Genomic DNA, 20,977 nt, shown 5'->3' on the forward strand with positions numbered 1-20,977 from the left:
TTGACGTTCTTTCATCCCTAAAATTTCAAAGAATGGCTTTTCTTTGTCCGGTGCGCATACGCCGCGGAACGAAGAAGAAATGTACGTGAATAATGTCATTTATTTTTGGGCGGCGATAACTTACTAGCCACTTGACTATGCAGAGGGCTAATTATTCAGAGCTATTCAACAATGTATAACATGAAATGAGTGATAACATGCAAGGGGTGGAAAATAGTGGTCATAATTTTTCCACCGCACGGTATATTCTGGGATTCTTTCGGGGAATTCAGGGAGAAGACCTGAATCACCGAGAAATCGATAAAATTTTTATTCAAATGAAGATAAGAATAACCGATAGCTCCTCGTAATGGGCCCCTGCACGAGTGGAGAAAGTTATTTTTCATTTTATAAAATGACGAAATTGATTTCAGCTGGTGTTCACAATTTCAATCTAGAGAGAGATGGCCTGGGGGGCTCCAGCATTGGGCTGGGGTCCAACAGGGCCACATTACCACCAGGACGTATCACGGGAAGCGCTAGTATTGAAACCCTAGTGAGAGTTGGTATCGAAAAGGAGAATGGCCTGTCACCAGACAGCAAAATGGTCATTGTTCATGACTTCACGCCCTGCGTCGATGACGAGCTTCAAGTCAAACGTGGACAGGTATCACTGAGAAAATCCCCCAGGAGCACCTTCTCCTGGGCATTAAATTAAAAATGAAATCGATTAAACAAAAAAAATTGACCAGGAAAACGATGGAAACCGTATCGAGCAGTTAATGAACAAATAAAAATGATTCCAGGTAGTAAATATTTTGTACAGAGAGAACGACTGGGTTTACGTTATTGCTGCTGACACGAGAATGGAAGGATTCGTGCCTCACTCCTACTGCGCCCCTTACACATCCCAACTCGCTGAGCAAACACTCGCGAGTCTCATGAATAACATAAAGAAAAAATTGCCGCGATCTCACGAGGGGGATGGGGATCTCGTCAACAATGGACGATCCCAAGTCGAGTCCCAGCACACGGACACCGGGTCCGCGTCGGACTGCGAGAGTTATATTCGAAATATAACGACCGCTGACGTTAATGTCAATCGGGCGCACATGACTCAGTCGCAGAACTCAATTCAAACGACGCCCCAGCCTGACGTTCATCCCTTTTTCAAGGTGAGTGAATGGTTCACGAAAAAACCCTGGTTAAGGCTTACGTCACGGAAGCAACGAATTTTTTTTTAAGATTTTTGTTGTCTCCAAATGCATGAGGAATTTCGTATCGACGTTTCTCTAATAAATGAAAGATTTCTTATCTTACATGATTTGATAAAAAGGTCACATGCGTCGCTGGGGTCCCTATCAGTGCGACTGGTTATTATTTCTATTTATTAGCTGAATTATTTTTCCAACCGCCTGCATTAATATCGAAATTTCTCTTTCTCCAGGCCATTTCGTGGCGCTCGGCTATTTTTTGTGATGTTTTGCCAATTCTTATGTGAAAGAGGAGCTTTTGGAATAAATAATAGTTTCTTAGATAAGTTAGAATGAACCAATTACTCAATTTATTTAAAGATCCTTGAATCATCCTTGAATCAACAGTTTAAGTCGACTCCTCCCAGTTGAGTTTTTGAGAAATATTTCTGAATCTGAGGGAGATAGCGAAATTTTCATAATAAGATTTGTTGTAGCTCTCAATCGGCTCTACAAAAAAGGTCGTAACAAAAATTTTGCTATCTCCCTTAGATTCCGAGATATTACCACTTCGCTACTAATTTAATATAGGAGGGAATGGGGTGGACTTTTTTTAAATTACTCATAACTCAGAAACAAATTTATCAATTGAGCTCAGTTTAGGCTCATTACAAAGGGAAAGAAATGTTCTTTGCATTGAAAAAAAAAATTATTGGATTTCATCAACATTTAAAGCTGCCATTAACATTTTAAAAAAAGTCAAAAGTGGCCATTTTACCCCAACCTCCGCTATGTCTTAATTCAGAATCTCCGGTGGTAAATATTGAAACCGACATTTATAGTAATGTTTTGTACATTCTTTATTCTTCAAGTAGACGAGAATAAATAAACTGCCCTGGTAACATTGACAAAAGTGAATGGATTTTTTTATTTTAATTCACTATGGACATTAAAATAGCCGAGAACTCCCGAGATGGCCTGGAGACGGAGAGAAAATTCCTATTTATTAGTTTATACCGTAATCAATATGGTTGCTATTATCGTTTCTCGAGTGGAAAAGCTCCCAAAGCCGATGGAAATAAGCCAACCGATTATTATTGTGTTAGGACCCCTCAGCAGGGAGATACATTGTCCTCTACACCTTCGTCGCCCGAGACGAAAACGACGTAAGTGTGGAGAGGGGTGAGTTCGTAACAGTCCTGAATCGTGACGATCCGGATTGGTTTTGGGTGCTGCGACACTGTGATGGCAACGAGGGATTCGTCCCATCAGGTTTTGTATATCCTGGACACGTACTGCATTCATATGCGACTACTGGGACCACTACAACAACGACTACAGTTGCTAGTGATGTCTCGCATGTATTAGGTTTGTGCAGAGCTGACTATATCAGTAAATTGAATAGTAAAAAATAAAATGAGTAAAAATGCCTTTAAAATGAGTAAAAATGACAATAAAATGAATAAAAAATGTCATTTCACTCTAAATAATTTTTTAAATCCAGGCCATAGGAACGGGGCATCCAACGATCGACAATTGCAGCAAAAAGATCTGCGGGACTTCCGGGACGAAGCGAGTGGGACTGAATTAGTTGTGCTATACGATTACAAGGCGCAGGCGCCAGACGATCTATCCGTGAAACGGGCGGACTGGATTTACGCCGATCTCGGGAATCAGACGGTCGATGGTTGGCTGTGGGCCTATGCCCCAAAAACCAGAAAATATGGCTTTATCCCGAAGGCATACGCTCGCCCTCCTGCCATGACAAGCTTGTAACTATCAGACATTTCATACATTCGGTCTTCGCGTTTTTCGATAGGACGATGGAGCATTTCGGTGCTAGCAGTGGAAAATATTAATATAAATTGTTAAACACTCTTATTAATGACTTGTAATGAAAAAGGGAAAATAAAGATTTTTGAATTTTTATTCTTGCATTCATGCACCTCCGCTTTAATCCCGATCCGTTACATTATTATTTTATAAAAATCCAAATCGACTTCCACCGATAGAAAATTATAAAAAAACATCTCGTCTTGTTGGAGATATTTTCTTTTGGGTGAAAATACCCCGAGTGGAGGTCGCCAATTACGTAATTGACTTTATGATTGACGGCAGCAGTGTAGCAAAGGGATTGTAACGCACCCAATATTTTTTTCACCCCGAGTCAAGGGTGTGCCATCCCGGTTTCAGGAGGTCATAGATAGGTGGCGACACTCCAACAAAAATCCACCTCAAGCCCTCCCTCCCCATGCCGCCCTCACGTTACCTCGTTCCCCCTTTTTTGTATCTCTTGTCATTCTTCAGAGGCCTCTTGGCATGTGCGAATGAAAAAGTTGGCGCACGTGCGATTGCCCCTGGTGAAGGTGGCGCACACAAACAGCGATTTTCCGTCTACAGACCAAGTGCACCCCTCCCGCGCACCCTCCCTCTTCCACCCGATCGCCCATCCCTCTATTGACATCACATCGGATGCACTCGAACACTATTACTCCTGGGAGCACTCATCTACGTGTTCATCCACAAGTAAACGTCTCCTCCATCGACGTATTTTCAGATAATCGTAAATCGCTTTTGATTACGGGCATTCGCGAGAACTGCCCCGATAACTGTGACTCGGATTACATTTGCTGTGGAATAACCGCTCGAAGTATCCCTCGAGCATTCGGGAAATGGGAATTTCGCTCAAACATCAGTGATGACGGCTCAGACCGAGGGAAAAACAAAGTTTCCGAGTGAAGGAGGAGTGGAGGGATAAACGTGGAACGTTGAGAATGAGAGGAGTACAGGGATTTCTGCCAGGGCTGCGGCCGGGTTTCACCGTGAGGGCGAGAGGGGGGTGGTTGCTCACAGGAGAGGCTTTTCGGTTGGAAATTGTGAGTGGATAAAGGACGTACGGCCACCTAGTGGGGGTAGACTGCACGGCCAGTGGCAAACGGCGGGGAACAGAGAGGGGATGAAATCGAAGTGAAGGGTGGCATGTGGAAGAGGGGCTCGTGGTGGCATGAGTTGGCTCACTCTGCGGCTCCCGCCGCTCGGGAGCAGACACGCGGAGCCAAAAAAAAAGCAAAAAAATTTATTTCCACTATTTTGTTAGAAAAATTATAAAAACAATCTACTTATCACAAATAGTACATGTGTAAATATAACAAATTTTCCACGCAACATCGTAATTATATTGAAATCTGGTCTTCGAATAATAATAAAGCCAAAAGCTAAAAAATCATCAATTCCGCAAAGCAAAAAATCGGTTGGGAAATAAATCAAACTAACGTAAAGTTTAAATAATCGTAACTAATTCACCAACTGAACTGGCAAATTGAACTAACTCGTGGTTATTATCTGGAGTGAAAATAATTATTGTTGAATGAGGAGAAAGAACATGGAACCGAGGGTTTGAATCCACGAAAACACAAGAGCAGAGAACATTCACCGACTATTCTAGCGCCGTGAAACGAATTTTCCATAATTATTTTCAATTTAAATGTACAATAATATCGAGCGGAGTATGAATTATTTTGAATGGAATAAAGTAGTCTCATAGGTGTCACTGATTACATTATTTTGTCCCGATTCTTGGGACAGGTTCAGTGTTGTGTCGTAGTAATACTAGAGGAGAGGGCGAAATTCAGCAATAGAGCTTAACCATCGAGAGGAGTATAAAAAGTGATAGAGAGCAAAATTCAAGTGACGAAAGGGTGAGAGAAGCGTGCTCCACCGAAATATGATAATCGGAAAATAGTGGAAGATATAAATCAACGAGGGCACGTTCGACATCTTTACGCACGCGTGAGGTACACGTGACTTGTGCACTGAACTGACTACTCGAAATTTTGTTTTCTCTCTCTTTTCAAGTACCGATTAACGTGATATAAATCTAGTTGCATAATTGACTGAAAGGATAAAACTAAAAATACAAAGGAGATATTGAAGTACGATAGTACATGGTATATCGGTTCACGAAAGTTTGGCTGTGTAAGATCGTCCTCGGGAATGTTCCATCGTTCTCAACTTCTCACCAGGTGAACTGAAAGAAGTCACTGGAATCCCGGTTCATCTTGATTTTCTAGGTTCCAAAGTACCGAAATAAAACCATAAAAGCATTAGTTCGCATCAACTACTTCCAGCGCACTATTACCCCGACAATTAAAAAATACAATTGACGAAATAAAAAAAAGCCAGCAGCGATTATTAAACATCCGGAGTGAAGTGGATTAATTTTAACTGTTGGCCCAATATCACAGTATGGTTAACGTGACTGATAGCATTACGGAAATAACAACAGAAGAGGAAAGAACTTGAGCTACTTAAAATATCAGTGTGTAAAAGTCGATCGATAAAAATCCTCAATCATTGGTGGAGGGAGGGTAAACTATGGCTGGCTACAATCACGCAAATTCACAGCGAGTCGTCTACCACGCGACCTATCCAACCCCACTGGCCCCAAGTAAGACCTATACATACACCCTACGATTCCATATATTGCATCGTTAGTTCTTCTATTCTTCATTACAGTTATCATGATGATTAGTTTTGTAAGAATTCTGGAACCCCTGGATATAACAGGTAACTTATCACATTACATTCCGCCTACCCCAATTTAGCCCCTTCATGTGTGCCTGTCCGTGGGGGAAAAAAATTAATGAATTCATTAATTTTTCCCCTCAACTCCGACCGAGTCTGGATCAGGCTCGCTAACGGGGTCTGCTCCGGCCTTGGGACGGGGTAAAGCTTGTGTGGCCCAACCGTAACTTCTCGCCCGGGATGTGAACGATGTAAAAAAATGGGAAAGTACCTCGTGCACTCGTGGAAACTTTCAGGGCTGAATTGTAGTATAATTCGCCAAAGTTATATCCAGATATCGTGATTGTAAGAAATTGCTCGTGGGAAAAATACTGACACTGACTTCTACCTCTTTTCGGAAGGCATTCGTGGGATGGATAACGGCAATATGGGTGACGGCAAAAGGGTTAGCAATAATTAAACTTCTGTCATTTCACCAAGTTCCATATCAATGTACACGTGATGTGACAGGGCTGGTGGTATTAACAGTTTCACAATTCACGTGAATACAGTTACCCCCGGGGCAATAGGTTTGCATGTCTCCCCGAAACACGAATTGATCGAGTGTAATTTCTTTCACAGTCCGTTTAACAAATCATAACAATGCACATGGCTATCATACATCTTGAGCATAATTTGTATCTCTCACATTCCTGCATTAACTGCCCTCTCAGCTCTCCCATTTTTTATCGTTTATTTATTGGTATTTTGGCTCTGGCTTATTGCAGCCCTAAGAGGCATTTGTCCCACTTTGGTCGGACGAAAATGTGTTAAAGTTTATCCGATCGCAGGAAACAGCCCATGGCCCGTAATACTGTCAAAGAAACAGGTCAGTACGTTGTCGAGGTATACCGAAAGAGACCAATAGATTTCAAGGTTGACTCTGCACGGCGGTGCTTCTAAACCGTTTTTCGTTGATCCATCCTTCTCAATAATAATAATACATGTCCGCCATTCCACAAAATCCATTACGCAAATCACTGTTTTATACTTTCGACAATGTTTTTTTCCCATTCTTTTCTTCATTAGTTACCTAGATTCCGTGAGGGGAGATTTCGTTTGTTATGAGAAATTCTAGCATTCTCTCGATAATCTTCATGCTTCGCTTCAAAACGATAGCATGTCATGTGGGCGAGTGGACCAATGCTGGCGATTATACGGATGTAGCGAAGCATGTGATGGAATTTCACTGTCAAGCGACATTCAGGTAATCACTAAATGACAAAATTTTCAAACAATTCACCATCAATACCCGGACATAATGAGATATTTCAATATTGATAGTGGTTGCTGTCACGATATCTACGATTTATCTTAAAGCCGTATAGAGCTCGAAAATGTTGGAATCCTCCCCATTACGTTATGGTATGCATGCACTGAAATTTTTGATTAAAAAAACCCCTTCCCTGGATGTTCACCTCGTTTTTACGGATTCAATACGAGCGATTGATCGTTGCAAGAAGCTCGGAGACCGTGTTCACGCAGAATTTATCGTCAGACAGTTTCTCATTCTTGTGGACTTGTTATTCTAGATGGCGATCCAATAAAACTACCCGAAAACTTGGAAACATTACCGCGAGCCGAGCATTTTCCGACTCAGAGGCACCGATGGAACACAAACGAGGTGAATACTTCTGTACTATCCCACACGCAGAGAAATGCTCAGTAAAAATTACGGAACTCACAGTTCACTCAGCGATTACGAGGTCGACTCAGAGAATTTAAGTGACGCTATCGTAAATGTTCACACTTCGTTCCTGAATTACGAATTTTTATTGAATATTTCTCTCTTGTAGGGTATAAGTAACATTGAAAGAGGGTTGAGTTGAAGACTTCTGTATGAGCCGAATAAATGAATAATCAACATATTTTCGTGCAATTGAAAGTAATTGTCCGGCGTTTCCAATGAGAAGAGATAAAAGGCTTGTACAACGGGCCAGGGGGATCCGCCGCAACGAAAATTTGGTTCAATTTTCGTCACGTCATTTTCCACTCATCGTTTTCCCCCGATTTTATCGTCATCTCAAGAATTTTTATGTCTCTATCGTTCCTCATATACATGACCAGCTCGAAGATACCTATCGCGGACTACGGTTGATAATACAGCGGTGCGTTGTTATACCATGAGCATACATGTACCTATTTAGCGTGTATTCAAGCAATGTGTTACACCGCGTGTGCATCGTTATGTGTATGGATCAAGCCATAGTCCCTGTTTATGGTATACGCTGGCTGAAAATATATCCGTATTTTCAATGTGTACGTTATATATGGGAACTTGTACAGACATGCGTGTTTCCCAATGTAGTCCACGTTACTACTCTGACCCCACTCGGCCTCCGATCAATAACCGGAGTTACCAAGCTCGGCTGTGTCGAGTCGACTCGAGTTGGTGAGTCTCGAAATGCTTTTGGACTATCTTTCCTTCATTCCTTCCATTCCCCTCCTTTTTTCCACCCTTTCGTTCATCTTAATTCCAACTGTATTGATGACGCTGGATTTCTGAGGCTAGATGAAGTAGTCAATCGATGGCTCAACTGGGGGCATCAAAATTAGGGATGAACCACTGAATTCAGGCGTGGAACGAACCACTTTTTGTTCTACTTTTTCTTTGGTTGATCGGTGGGCTCCTGGGAATTTTTGAGTCTAGGATTTTGGGGGAAATTACGTCGAAGTTCGGTGAAATGGAAGATGTGATATTGAACTCGTCCGATAGTCAGGAAATTTCATGAATAGGAATGAGGCTAATCGGTAAATAAACCCGTTTTCATTCGAGAGAATGAAACATTGAAAAGGAATGCCAATTCGTAAACAAAAAATTAAAATGCAAAAAATAAAACTGTTCTCATTCGAATACTAATTCATAAAAAAATTGAATGCAATGAAAGCCTAAATTACGGATGAAGCACTGAATTAAGGTGTGGAACGAACCACTTTTTGTTCTACTTTTTCCTCGGTTTGATAGGTGGACTCCTGGAAATTTTCCATTTCACGATTTTGGGGTGAAACTACGTCGTAGTTCGATGAAATGGTAGATCTAATATTGAACTCGTCCGATAGTCCCGGAAATTTCATGAATAGGAATGAGTCTGATTGGCAAATAAAACCGTTTTCATTCGAAAGAATAAATCATTAAAAAAATAGAATGCGATGAAAACCCAAATTACGGCGAAATTAATGGGAGAGGGGAGTCTGTACCGATATGTCTGCAACAAATGAGAAATAATGCAAGATGACAAACTCGCGCAGGGTAACTGATGGCGGTCGTCCTAAGTTTCGGATTTCGTAACTTGGCGAGACAATGGTGGGGGGTTCGAATCCCGGTTGGGTCGAACTTTCCAGTCTTTAATAGAGTATATATCTGACTAAACAGATCACTTCCTGCTGCATTCTACACGAGAAACGATAGAGATGTAATCATACGAAATATTTACTATTTTTATTTTCAACTGAATTTGTTGCAAGCGCGAGAACTTGCAATTGGCCATTGCCCGAGGGCCTTCAGCCAGTCAAATGAAATATATTTTCCTGATCCGCATTAACCCCTCAAGGACAGGGTCCAAATACGTATACGGACCCAAGAAAAAACGCTTTATTCTGTTCAAAACTGGATAATTCCAGAACTGTGACAGATAATCCAATTCCGCCAACGCCATTCGAAAGCTGGATAGTGTATCTTCAATTTCCAATGCGTTCCATAATTTCTCCTGCATCAGAATTTATCGAATGTCAGTGGTATTAAGCGCACGTCAGCCTTCGTACCAGAAAGATCCCGCACGCGAGGGGTTAAAAAATTTGGAAATGGGGGTTTGAATCCCGGCTGGCCGTTCAATTTTTCCAGGAAATAGCTGCCATACTGATCAGCTTCCAGCGGCACACAGAATGGCAAAGTCGCGAGGTGAAGGTGCGACCCCGCAGCGGTTCAATGTTGCTATATTCGCGGAAGAAGGTTCGCTACCGAAGGGATGGCTACTGCTGGAAGAAGCGAAAGGACGGGAAAACGACTCGCGAGGATCACATGAAGCTGAAGGTCAGTATAACTCTCCCCGAACCTAACGACGAATATCAAACCCGAAATCAATGCAATGGAAACCCGAAGGTCCAAGGAGTGGAGTGCATTTACGGATGCTACGTCCACTCGGCGATACTTCCGACGTTCCACCGTCGCTGCTACTGGCTCCTCCAGAACCCCGACGTCGTCCTCGTCCACTACCTGAACGTTCCGTACCCCGACGGGGACGCAAAATTGGCAGCGCTCCCGCCATGTTTGGTGCTGCCGCCTGACAAGAAAGAGTGGACGAGGGACGAACTGGCCGCCCAATTGAGACCAATGTTTCTGGGTAGCGACGATGATCCCAATAATGCTCATCTTAATCAGCACTCCACACATCCCGTTGACATGATTGTAACACAACTGCTGGACAGACAACGGGCGTCATTAACTACATCATCTAGTGGTGCTCAATTAGCTCCTAGGAGATTAACACCTGACAATCAGGTAACGAGCGGACGATAGGCGTTAAGCCTCGATCACTCGCCCGATGAGCGCGGCGTTTTTTTCTATTTTAGCGCATTTCTCGACGCTTCGAAATTCCGGAAAAATTGGAGTTTCTAGTTCAATGCTTTTATTAAGCGTTGGCGTTGTCTGTTTTTTTCTCGGGGAATTTGTTCAGCTAAAAAATAAAAAGAAACAGCCGGCGGAGAGTGAAGCGGCGTCGCGCCGACCGGTGCGCGTGAGTCCCTGCCGACCGCTCGAGCTACAGTGTTGCTACACTTACTGGTATACTTGAACTACGCGGATAGCGGTAAGCGTCAAGATGGCAAGAGCGCTGCGCTAACCGCGTGACGGATGCCCGGCAAAAACGCACGTCTGAATTTCACACACCTTTTGTAGGCATTTTTCAGACACTAAAAAACGTCTGAAGAAAATGAAAATTTGTCTGAATTTCGGACGAACCGGTGCCTAAACATCCTAATTATTTTCATTGTATTCAGACGTTTTTTAGTGTTTGAAAAATGTCTACAAAAGGTGTTGCGAAATTCAGATATTTGTTTTTGGTGAATGAAAGCTGGCTGTCGAGGGCGAGTGATCGAGGGTTAAATCGAGTGCATCTCCAAGCGACATTCTCCCAAAATCGTTTGATTCCAGGTGACTTCGACGACTGGAGGTCAGCACTCCTCGTCGACGGGGTCATCAGCCACCCGCGTATATTCCAGGCACTCCCACCCGACCCAAAATCCGCAACCGACACCTCTCGTCCTAAGCTTGCAACAGATACAGGGTGGAGGTGGTCTTTTGATACTGAATAGTCAGCCCTATCACCACCCACAGCAGTCGCAGAATCAGCAAGAGAAGCAGGCCCAGTCGCAGGCTCAAAATCACCAGACCGAGATCCAATCAGTCACCGACCAGCCGTCGGTGCAGCAGACGAGTGTCGACCGTGAACAGCAGACACAGCAGGACATCGACACCCAAGACACCACCGAGAGACCAGTGCTGCAAACGATAGTAACGACCGGAAGTGGCGCAGACGTCACAGAATTCGTGGAGACCCTCGATCTCAGCCAGGAAGACATCCAGAGGACTCTGTCAGCGAACATGATGCCGTCCTCACCCTCGCCGTCCCCCGCCGATAATCACATAATAAATCCCATGGACTTCATCGATTCATCCGACGATGTGTTGGTCAATCTGGACGCTTTCGACGTTTTCGGCGATTTGCCGGAGCTTCACGACTTTGAGACTGAACAGATAAAGACCGAAAGCCGAAGCACTTCATCGCAGAACGACAACGCGCGTCCTCCTGGCGCAACGGTCCACATCGCCGAGTACAGCCCTGAGTGGAGTTACACCGAGGGCGGTGTCAAGGTAAGTAACTCAGTAGCGAAGTGGTGAAACGGTTCAAGTCAATTTTGACTATTGCCCAGTTTTCAGTGAATATCTCTGAATCTAAGGGAGATAGGAAAATTTTTGTTACAACATGTTTTGTAGCGCCGATCGAGACCTACAATAAATGTAGTTACGAAAATTTCGCTGTCTCCCTTAGATTCGGAAATATTCCTCAAAAACTCGACTGGGAGATGAGTCGACTTGAATCTTTTTACCACTTCGCCACTGGATTAATAAAAGGGAAAGAACCCGAGGGAATTGAAATCGGGGAATCTCTTCAGGTATTAGTCGCAGGACCGTGGACCGGCGGGGGAAGTTCGCAATCGTACTCTGTCCTCTTTGACACGGAGCCCGTTGAGGCGTGTCTCGTTCAGCCCGGTGTATTGCGTTGCCGTTGTCCAGCGCATGCACCTGGCATAGCTTCCCTCCAAGTAGCATGCGACGGATTTGTTGTGTCCGATAGTGTTGCCTTTGAGTACAGACGAGCGCCCACGACCGAGCCTAGTCCTGAGAAAGCACTCCTGGATCGCTTCGCGGATGTAGAGTCACGATTACAGGGTCCCGGTCCGCGTTCGCCAGTAGCACACCTCGAGGAGCGATTAGTAGCGTACTGTCAGGTAAAGCGAATGATCGACGAATTCAGTAGCGAAGTGGTAAAAGGAGATAAGTCGATTTTGATTATTGACCAGTTTGCAATCAATATTGTTACGGAATCGAGTGGTTTAATTTATCCTCTTCCCCTCTTTGGTCAAATAAAGGACTGATGATTGTTATTCTAATGTTGAGAGATAACTCCAGGACGGATTTACTTTTTTTTATCTTCGATTCTGAAGAACTGTCAATAAATACGCCTCTACGATTTTTCTCGACTTATTACTTTAATAAATATAACAATATCTCGGAATCTAAGGGAGATAGCGAAATTTTTGTTAAAACCTTTTTTGTGGAGCCGATTGAGTGCTACAAAAAAGGGTCTGACAAAAATTTCGCTATCTCCCTTAGATTCCGAGATATTGATTGAAAACTGGTCAATAGTCGAAATTGACTCATCTCCTTTCACCACTCCGCTACTGAATTAGACTGCGATCGGAGGATTTTACTCGGGGGATTTTAGGACGCGGTGATTCGTCCTTGGCGAGCTGGTGCTGAGCCCCTGCAATCCACGGGGCCAACGCTTCTTCATCTGGCGGCTGGTCTCGGATACTCGCGGCTCGCGTGTGCTCTGCTGCACTGGCGCGCGGAGAATCCAAGTAGTGTTCTAGATGCGGAAGTCGACGCTCTCCGGCAGGACAACGCTGGCATGACGCCGCTGGCCTGGGCGTGCGGTGCAGGACACGCCGACACTGCGCGTATCCTTTATAGGTATGGACGACGGATAAATGTGATGGGCTTGCGATTGAGGATAAGCCTCCGTCGAAAAATATATTTAAAAAATATATAACATGTGCCAATTCCATATTTTTCATGCATTCTTTATAAATTTGGAAAATTAAATTAAATTGAAATCAAAGTGTTGAATCAAATATTTTAGTATTAAGTATTTTAGGCCTGGTTGCGCCAGCTCTCGGTATCGAAAACGTCAGATAAAAAAAAAGTAAATTTGGATGTTCGATGGATTAATTTACCCGGGAGAGTATCTCAAATTTATCCCAGGAACATAAAATACAATTTAATCCCAAGGCTAGGACAGTGTTAATTCAAATGGGGCGACAGGATAAATAAAAAATTCTTCGGGTCAAATATTGAAAAATTATGACCCCGAGGGTAAATTTTACCCTGGGGTTTATTTGGATAACAGGGCTTGGTGCAACCGAGCCTTAGTATTTAATTAAATTTCTTATTTCCATGTGTTTTTTAAATTTATAAAGAATATATAAAAAATAATAAAAAATAAATATTCTTTATGCAAATTGGGCCAATTCAAGATATTTTTTTATATATTTTTCAAAATATAAATTTTCCGTGTGAGAGGAACAGTGAGTCTACAAGTGTGTTCCATTATTTTATTTTTAAATTTATTTTTATGTATTTATTAATTTATGTTTATGTATTTTTTTAATTTATAACGAATATATAAAAGACAATAAAAAATAAATATTTTTTATGCAAATTGGGCCAATTCAAGATATTTTGTTATATATTTTTCAAAATATAAATTTTCCGTGTGGGAGGAACAGTGAGTCTACAAGTGTGTTCCATTATCCACTCAGATGGAACGCGATGGCATTGTGTGTGAAGGACCGCCAGAACAGGAGTGCCACGGAGATCGCAGCGGAGAATGGTCACGCGGTCATAACTGAGGAGCTGAATCGTTTGGAGGCAAGGCGGCAGGACGAACGTCTTTTCTTGAGACCCGCCAGCCCGAGTCCGCGGAGACCTTCGCAGGACAGCGGTCTCGATTTGACGTCATGTTAGTCCTTTCACTTTACTATTCTCCAGAATTACTGACTCAAAAATTAGGAAAAAATGCAACTAGAGATGGGCGATGTTTTCGTGCTGAATAAAAAACCATTGATCCTATGCTAAATTTCCCACGTCGCACATCCCTAGGTGCAACAGCGTGCGTTCTCACTGTTATCTCATCGTATCATCAAAAATCCAAACATTGCAGAAGTTCTTTCGCTCTTTGCCACTCCCCTCCTGAAAGGGGGGATCAGAACAACCCTCAATTATCCCAATGTATTACCTCCACAATTATAGCGAGTATCTCTAGAGTTTTAAGGGGTTTTGTAATCGAAAAACACAGGTGGCTCCCTGCTACTGGACAATATGGAATTTTCCCAAGAAGATGACTCATCCGTAGGGATTGGTTCACAGCGAATGGAGAGTACTTCAAGCTCCCAATCGTCCGTAGGTCCGTACCTTTTCACATTGGAAAAGAATATACATAGAAAAAAGAAGTCACAAGAACTCCTTCTGCCTGCGCCTGTGTGTTATGTCTGTCTGTCTGTCTTTGTGTACCCAAATAAGCATAAACACTATCTTCATGTTGAGTTGTATTTGATTTTCAAACACTAATTTAGATGTCAGTGTAGAACCTACACTGTAGACCATCTGGTTTATCCTCTCTCCGACAAATCAGAATGTACAAAAATCGATGCATTAATTGGGACAGATAACAGGGCCATTCCGCCAATTACCAGCCACCGGTTTCATGACATGTTATGGTTGAACGGCACTTGGTGGAATAATCCCCATACATCCTGATTATTGAACTATCGAACATTGAAAACAGAAAATACCATCACCACTCTGTACTACCTATCTCTCAAACTATTTCGGCTTCAGCAATATTGATGTGGCTTGGCCTTGGGACAGTGTGAGATAATCTTGACAGTTATTCGTATTGAGAGAGATTGGATGCCCCTCGAGGGGCCTCGAAATGACTTTTAGTGAGCTTTGGGCAGTGACGGGAGAGCATCCAGTGGAGAATCTACATCCGCTAAACCACTCTCTTAAGTACTCTGTCGTTTGTCTTTTCAGTGCAAAGATATTTATCATTTCAATGACAACCTACGCTCAGACGACACAGGAGAAAACCCAGAGTCCAAACTTTTCGATGTTGATGTTTCAATGTGTAGTATAACGAGATTAATCTTGTCAGAGATTGCCTGCCTAGCGAGCTCCGCTAAACCCCCCGTTTCCTATTTTGTAGGGGAGGAAGATGTGCGGGTGTTGACATTAGCCGAACAAATAATTGCCGCTCTTCCAGAAAGGATTAAGAGGGAGAAAACTAATCGAAGTACATCCCTGCCACCTCCCTCGCCCACACCGTTGGCGCTACTCGAGGACCCCCTCACCGAGCCAATGGTAGAATTTACCTTTTCAGTTATTTGACGATTCAAAGACTTAAACCAACGATTCATGTTGACGAAATATTTCTCCAGCCCCTCAACTCCAGCGAATTATTCGACTGCTACCGCGAGTGCAGTGGCGGTGCCGCATCAATGTCCGACGCGGACGCTGAAGCGAGTCCGTCAAGTCCCTCGAGCAGCTGCCTAACACCGGATTCGCCTTCGCCATCGCCGACAACCTCCGACTTCTGCGAATTTTTGCAACTGCAGCTGCAGCTGGACAACGGACGTGGTTCCACTCACAATTTCCACAATGTGGACAGACCGATGGGATCGAGCATTTACAGCCGAACGGGGAGTCACGCGAGTGACGGCAGCGAAGCGGACCTCAGCAGATTGACACTGTCCGATCGCGAGCAGCGGGAGCTTTACCAAGCAGCGCAGATGATCCAGAAAGCGTACAGGAGCTACAAAGGAAGGCAGCGCCAAGAAGAAGCCGAGCGACACGCGGCCATTCTCATACAGCAGTACTATCGCCGTCACAAACAATACGCATACCACAGGTAGATTTAACGCGCGGCACTGGCAATTGTCTCGGTATTTGATGCATTCGACGTTTTGCTAATTGCAGACAAGCCAACAAGGCGGCTCTCGTCATTCAGAGCAACTACCGCAATTACCGCGCTCGTCCGAGCTTCAAAAGCACAAGACAACAGTCCGTTCATCAGCAGGCGGCGCATCAGGCCGCGAGGAAGATTCAGCAGTTCATGCGGCAATCGAAAATCAAGTGAGTTTTCCATATTTTAACACTAGTCTGGTCACCTGACGGGAAAATGCGGCATGAGTCACTTTCGCGGGAGAGTGCCGCCGTGTTATTTAGGCTCCAGCGTTGCCGAATCCACTCTACACTTCCCGGGCGCGTTTAGCGAGTTCCCAGCAACGTCGCGCAACAGGCGATTTCATTTAACACGGGAAAAAATTGTTCACCCGTTGGAAATAATTTTTCATTACGCTGTGACGAAAAGTGAATTTCCGCCACATTGTGATGAAAAATATTGTTCGTAACTCGTGAAAAAATGTTTTTTAGCTCGTGGGATTATATCACTCGTCTTCGGCTCGTGATATAAACCTTCCACTCGCCAAAAAAACACTTTTTTGCACTCGTTACGAAATATACTATTTTTTCTCCCAGAATTAAGGATACAATATTGAAAAAAAAATACTGGAATTTCCCAAAACGACGTGTTGCGGCAATTCCCTCGCATGGTGACCAGTCTAGGGTTAACATTAATATTAATCGACATCTAATGAAACAAGGGCATCTCGAAATCACTGGCAAAAATCGTCTGAAGCTCACATTTTCCTTCACTTGACAACTGTATAAATTGTATGAATGCATTATAATAATAAAATGATTTGCGAGCTCCGTGAGACTTAGAAATGGATGTGAACAACAAGCTTTCACATGAATTTTGAGTTGCCCCTGTTTTAAAAAGAAAATTGAAATACCCTTGCTTTATTAGATGTCGAAATGTAATTCTTGAGTTTCACGCGAAGAATTTTCCCGAAGAATTAACACAAGACACATTCTCCTTATTTAAAAATGCAGCTTGTCCTTGGATGACACACGACCGGTGAGTTTGCGACAATTCATCATGATCAGAGGGCAAAATGATAACAGGCAGAGGAGATAGTTGAAAGTGTTATTGATAATATGACTCACCAGTAGATCTCCCGTTTTTGTAGACTGCAGAGCGCCAGGGTCGTCGCAAGAGGGAACGCGAAGCTGCCAGTGCAACATTTACGAATGGCTGTTGTCCACCGAAGCTAGCCCTGATTTAGCCTAGAAGTTAATTGAGACGCCATCGCTTCTTGGTCTACCAACCGATACTCTTGGTAGTGATAGAATGCATAGTATAGCGTTGAAAAATGAGTGCTGGATGAACGGTGTTTGTGGTTTCAGGTTGCTGAGCCTCAATTCGAATCCAAATAGAGCGACCAAATTGCGAGGTGGAACTTCTGACCGTCCATCATGCTGCCTCCCTGTCAACACCTAGAGACCCAGCTGGTAGAGCTGGGCTTTCTCGTTTCATCGAAAGATTTGTTGATGAAAACGTGATAAAGAGAGACTGGATTGCGAACGTACCGAGTGCAGATTTTTGGTTTGCCTGAGAGGGGCAGATTTGGCTTTGAGCTGCGAACAGCCTCGAACACTGGCCAGAAATAAAAGTGTACGCTGGACATTGAATCGAAAATTGGGCCTCCTGCGAATTAAAAAAAATATATGGAAATTACTAGAAAAGTGGATCTATAAATGAAACCCTATTGATTGAAAAAAAAAAATTGGCCACTAGGACTTCCGTTGATCACTTGATGAGCGAAAATGGGGGCTGTTTGCGGCTCTAGCACTGGCCGACGCAGAAAAAAGCGTCGACATATTCGGTTACTGAGGATGCCACCTCCCGCTCGTCCCCCGAGTGGAACGAACTCTTTTTTTTTAAAGTTTGCCCAAGTCTCCAGAGACTGACATTCCGCTACCACAAAAATGGTCCTTGGTAGCTCATTTCTCCGTTATAAAATTTGTTATGCGAAAATAGCAGCAGAGAAGACCACAATGTGGATTCGAAGCCGCTTCTTCCTTGAAAGAAAAATTTCTTCAAACAAAAGTCTTATCTAATATATTTGACAAATACTGCAATATTGTTAAGTCTTATATTTGCAAGCACGGCGTCGAATAATGCAAACACTTGAATCTTCTACTCTTCTCATTTTAACTCCAACTCATGATATTTCCTAGGACTTTTTTCTGAAATTTTTAATCAAACTGTTTACGATTCGTTATTGCTGAGTTGATTTGTTATACAGATTAAGAATAAAAATGTGAAATCAAATTTCTGATACAGTCTAGTTTAGGAAAATGCCCGCAATGATATCGACATATCATTTAGTCAGCCCTTTTCATAGAGTTCTGTTCATCGATCAGGATAATTATGAAAATGAATCGAATCGTATCGGCACACTCTTTTCAAGATGGCGCTGCGGGATGAGATTCCAAAGATGTACATATTTAGTGAATAACATTTAGAGCATTTTGATGACATCAATTTTCCATCATTTTACGATGATTTAATCTTCTCAGACTTTTAGTCCAGAAATCAATCGATCTAGACTTCTTGAGCAATCAATTACCGGATAATTCCACCTTTGGGAGACAGCGTCAACTAATTGACCCTGTAATGCAGATGTTTCTTTTATTTTCCTTTTGAGAGCTATTTCCCCATGACATTGACTACAATCGCTAAAATAGTGTTTATATTGAAAAATAACCTGAAACTCTTGCGCGTTGGTGATAAAAAAAATCTATTGCTACATAATGTGATAATTCCATGGTGATCAAAGAAAGTATTTCCGATGCTTTGCAGATATAAGAACAAAGAACAAAATTCAAAGTAAAACTGATTACAGTTACGCAGACCCGATCTGTCTGAAGGGCTCAGTATTTTCGGATGAAAAAAAAAGATAACTCTGAAAGAATAGGATTCCAACGATGAGAATAGGCGAGGTGGTGTCACCGATAAAAAAAGATTTAGTTGTTAAGCTCACACGCTCAATCCCTTCAGTTCCATCATTACGGAATATCAAGAAATCCGATGGTCTTGATCATTGCGTATTAATTGTAGATATTGGATTAATTGGATAAGCGTTACGATAGTGATAAAAAAAATTGCATTATGTAAAAGGAATATGTATATACAGAGAAGATATACACATGAGTCAATTCCAACCAACATTTTCATGCATTAAGCTTATAAAAAAGGGTATCAGTGCTTAATTGAAATTAAAATAATGAAGACGAGGCAGAAAATATTAAATTTTTCAATCAGTAAAATTTAACTATAAATTAATTAACAATCTCAGCTCGTTCCTATTAAGGAAGAGTGAATGAGATTCCAATATATTGTATACAAACAAGTATAATATATTGAGTATTTTTGCTCTTTATACATTCCAGTGATTCACTCATTGAAGTTTAGTAATCTGAGAGGTATGCGCTCTGTTAATAGAACAAGTACATTATTTCAGGAAAGTTAATCGTACGCTTTTGCCTATGCAGGGAAAAAGTTCTACGAATTTTCAGATTTTACATAAAAATTAATTCTTAAATAAATGAATAACGTTACTCGACGAGATTTATAGCCACTTCTAAGCGAATCTGACATAGCTCCTACGAGTATCTACTACTAATTTTTGAACCTTAATGATTCATGGAAAGTCATCAAGTCGTATGTTTCCTAGCCTCCTCAATCTACGACCGATGAGACAAATTTATTTATATCTTTGAATCACATTCCAATTGAAAAATCGAGAGAATCGAAACAAAAATAACCATAAATTAAAAATAACCACGATAGAAAAGAAAATGACAATTTATTCGCATAGACGCTTCGAAGATGACAACTTGAAGACGTAATTTTAATCAAATGAATCCTCACAAAGAAAAGTCATGATTAGTACAAGAAAAAATAATAACGGGAAAAAAAAAGTTTTTAAATCTTAAATAATGAAGCCAAAGCATGGCCTACTTGCTGCCCCTTAAATTAGCTTCGAATAATCAACTTTAACTTCTTTACTATTGAGAGTCACAAAAAAATTACAAGACATCGATTAAACGAGAGCGTCAGCCAACTTTACCGATAGATAATGCAAACCGAAGGTATAAATAGTTTAACTTCAAACTTGTTTATTTTACCAATGATTCAATTTTATGACTTCACGGGAATGACTATGTCCCAGATACAGCGTTTCAATAATATTCCGATATCTTTCTACAGCTCTTCTAGGATTCGTCGCAGGCAACAAAATCAATGAAATGGTCGCTTCATTTTCTATTTCAATAAATATCGAGTCATTTTGAACGGCAACAATTGGAATACAATACGTGATATGCCCGTACGAATTTAGCCACAAGGATGTCGCACTTTGTCACTTTTGTCCTCTTTGCTTTTTAGAAAAAAAAGACTAAATGCTCCATTTTCTTATAATACTTCGACTCGCATAAGAGAGAATCGATAAAGCATAGGAAAGAAAATACGAGAACCGACAAAAAAATAATGGAATAATGATGTTAACTAATGAATGAATATACCTCTGTTTATCATTTTATCAATATCGTTCAACGAATATTGTAAATAACGAAACAATTTTATCTATTCCCGATTTTGGGGGAGACGGATGGTAGTATTAATTACCTCACAGTGTCGTCCAAACGAAGATGATGATTTTCAATTATAATCATTATCCGTCTTCTTCTTCATTGTTACTCCAATTCATCATTGCATTTAATAAATTATATATTTATTGACTCACTTACCTATTGAATTACCCCTCGATGTTTTCAATGTTTCTCGCACCCAATTTTCAATCCCAATAACTCCAAAATTTTTGTTGTCGTCGTGATATTACAAATAAATGGGCGAATGCTTCAGTTTTGTACGCGAAAAATGGTCCTCAAATTTTTGAAGCTCTTCTGTTTCAAAATGCGAAGGCAATTCTTCACG

General features: G+C 41.9%; 2 protein-coding genes across 6 annotated transcripts; both read left to right on the plus strand.

Moving 5' to 3' along the window:
* Positions 1 to 3,011, plus strand: LOC107039083 (SH3 domain-containing protein Dlish). Its single transcript, XM_015258529.1, has 5 exons — positions 1 to 81; positions 414 to 646; positions 786 to 1,154; positions 2,279 to 2,540; positions 2,677 to 3,011. The coding sequence occupies exons 1-5, from the start codon at positions 33 to 35 to the stop codon at positions 2,946 to 2,948; spliced, it is 1,185 nt and encodes a 394-aa protein (XP_015114015.1). The 5' UTR covers positions 1 to 32; the 3' UTR covers positions 2,949 to 3,011.
* A 1,194-nt stretch (positions 3,012 to 4,205) lies between these two features.
* Positions 4,206 to 20,789, plus strand: LOC107039082 (calmodulin-binding transcription activator 2). 5 transcript variants are annotated; one of them, XM_015258524.1, is made up of 15 exons: positions 4,206 to 5,619; positions 7,268 to 7,359; positions 9,577 to 9,765; positions 9,835 to 10,233; positions 10,885 to 11,604; positions 11,907 to 12,242; positions 12,740 to 12,987; positions 13,836 to 14,035; positions 14,372 to 14,479; positions 15,281 to 15,435; positions 15,513 to 15,982; positions 16,051 to 16,206; positions 17,029 to 17,053; positions 17,149 to 17,315; positions 17,383 to 20,789. In XM_015258524.1, exons 1-14 carry the CDS (start codon positions 5,547 to 5,549, stop codon positions 17,248 to 17,250), a joined length of 3,273 nt encoding a protein of 1,090 aa, XP_015114010.1. In that variant the 5' UTR covers positions 4,206 to 5,546; the 3' UTR covers positions 17,251 to 17,315; positions 17,383 to 20,789. The 5 variants fall into 5 exon arrangements, with proteins under 5 accessions (XP_015114010.1, XP_015114011.1, XP_015114013.1 ...); XM_015258525.1 differs by having other exon boundaries at positions 17,166 to 17,315; XM_015258526.1 differs by lacking the exon at positions 4,206 to 5,619 and adding an exon at positions 6,985 to 7,100.
* Positions 20,790 to 20,977: the final 188 nt, after the last annotated feature.

The sequence above is a fragment of the Diachasma alloeum genome, unplaced genomic scaffold (genome assembly GCF_001412515.2).
Source record: "Diachasma alloeum isolate Michigan unplaced genomic scaffold, Dall2.0 Dall_scaffold_00291, whole genome shotgun sequence".
NCBI lineage: Eukaryota > Metazoa > Arthropoda > Insecta > Hymenoptera > Braconidae > Diachasma > Diachasma alloeum.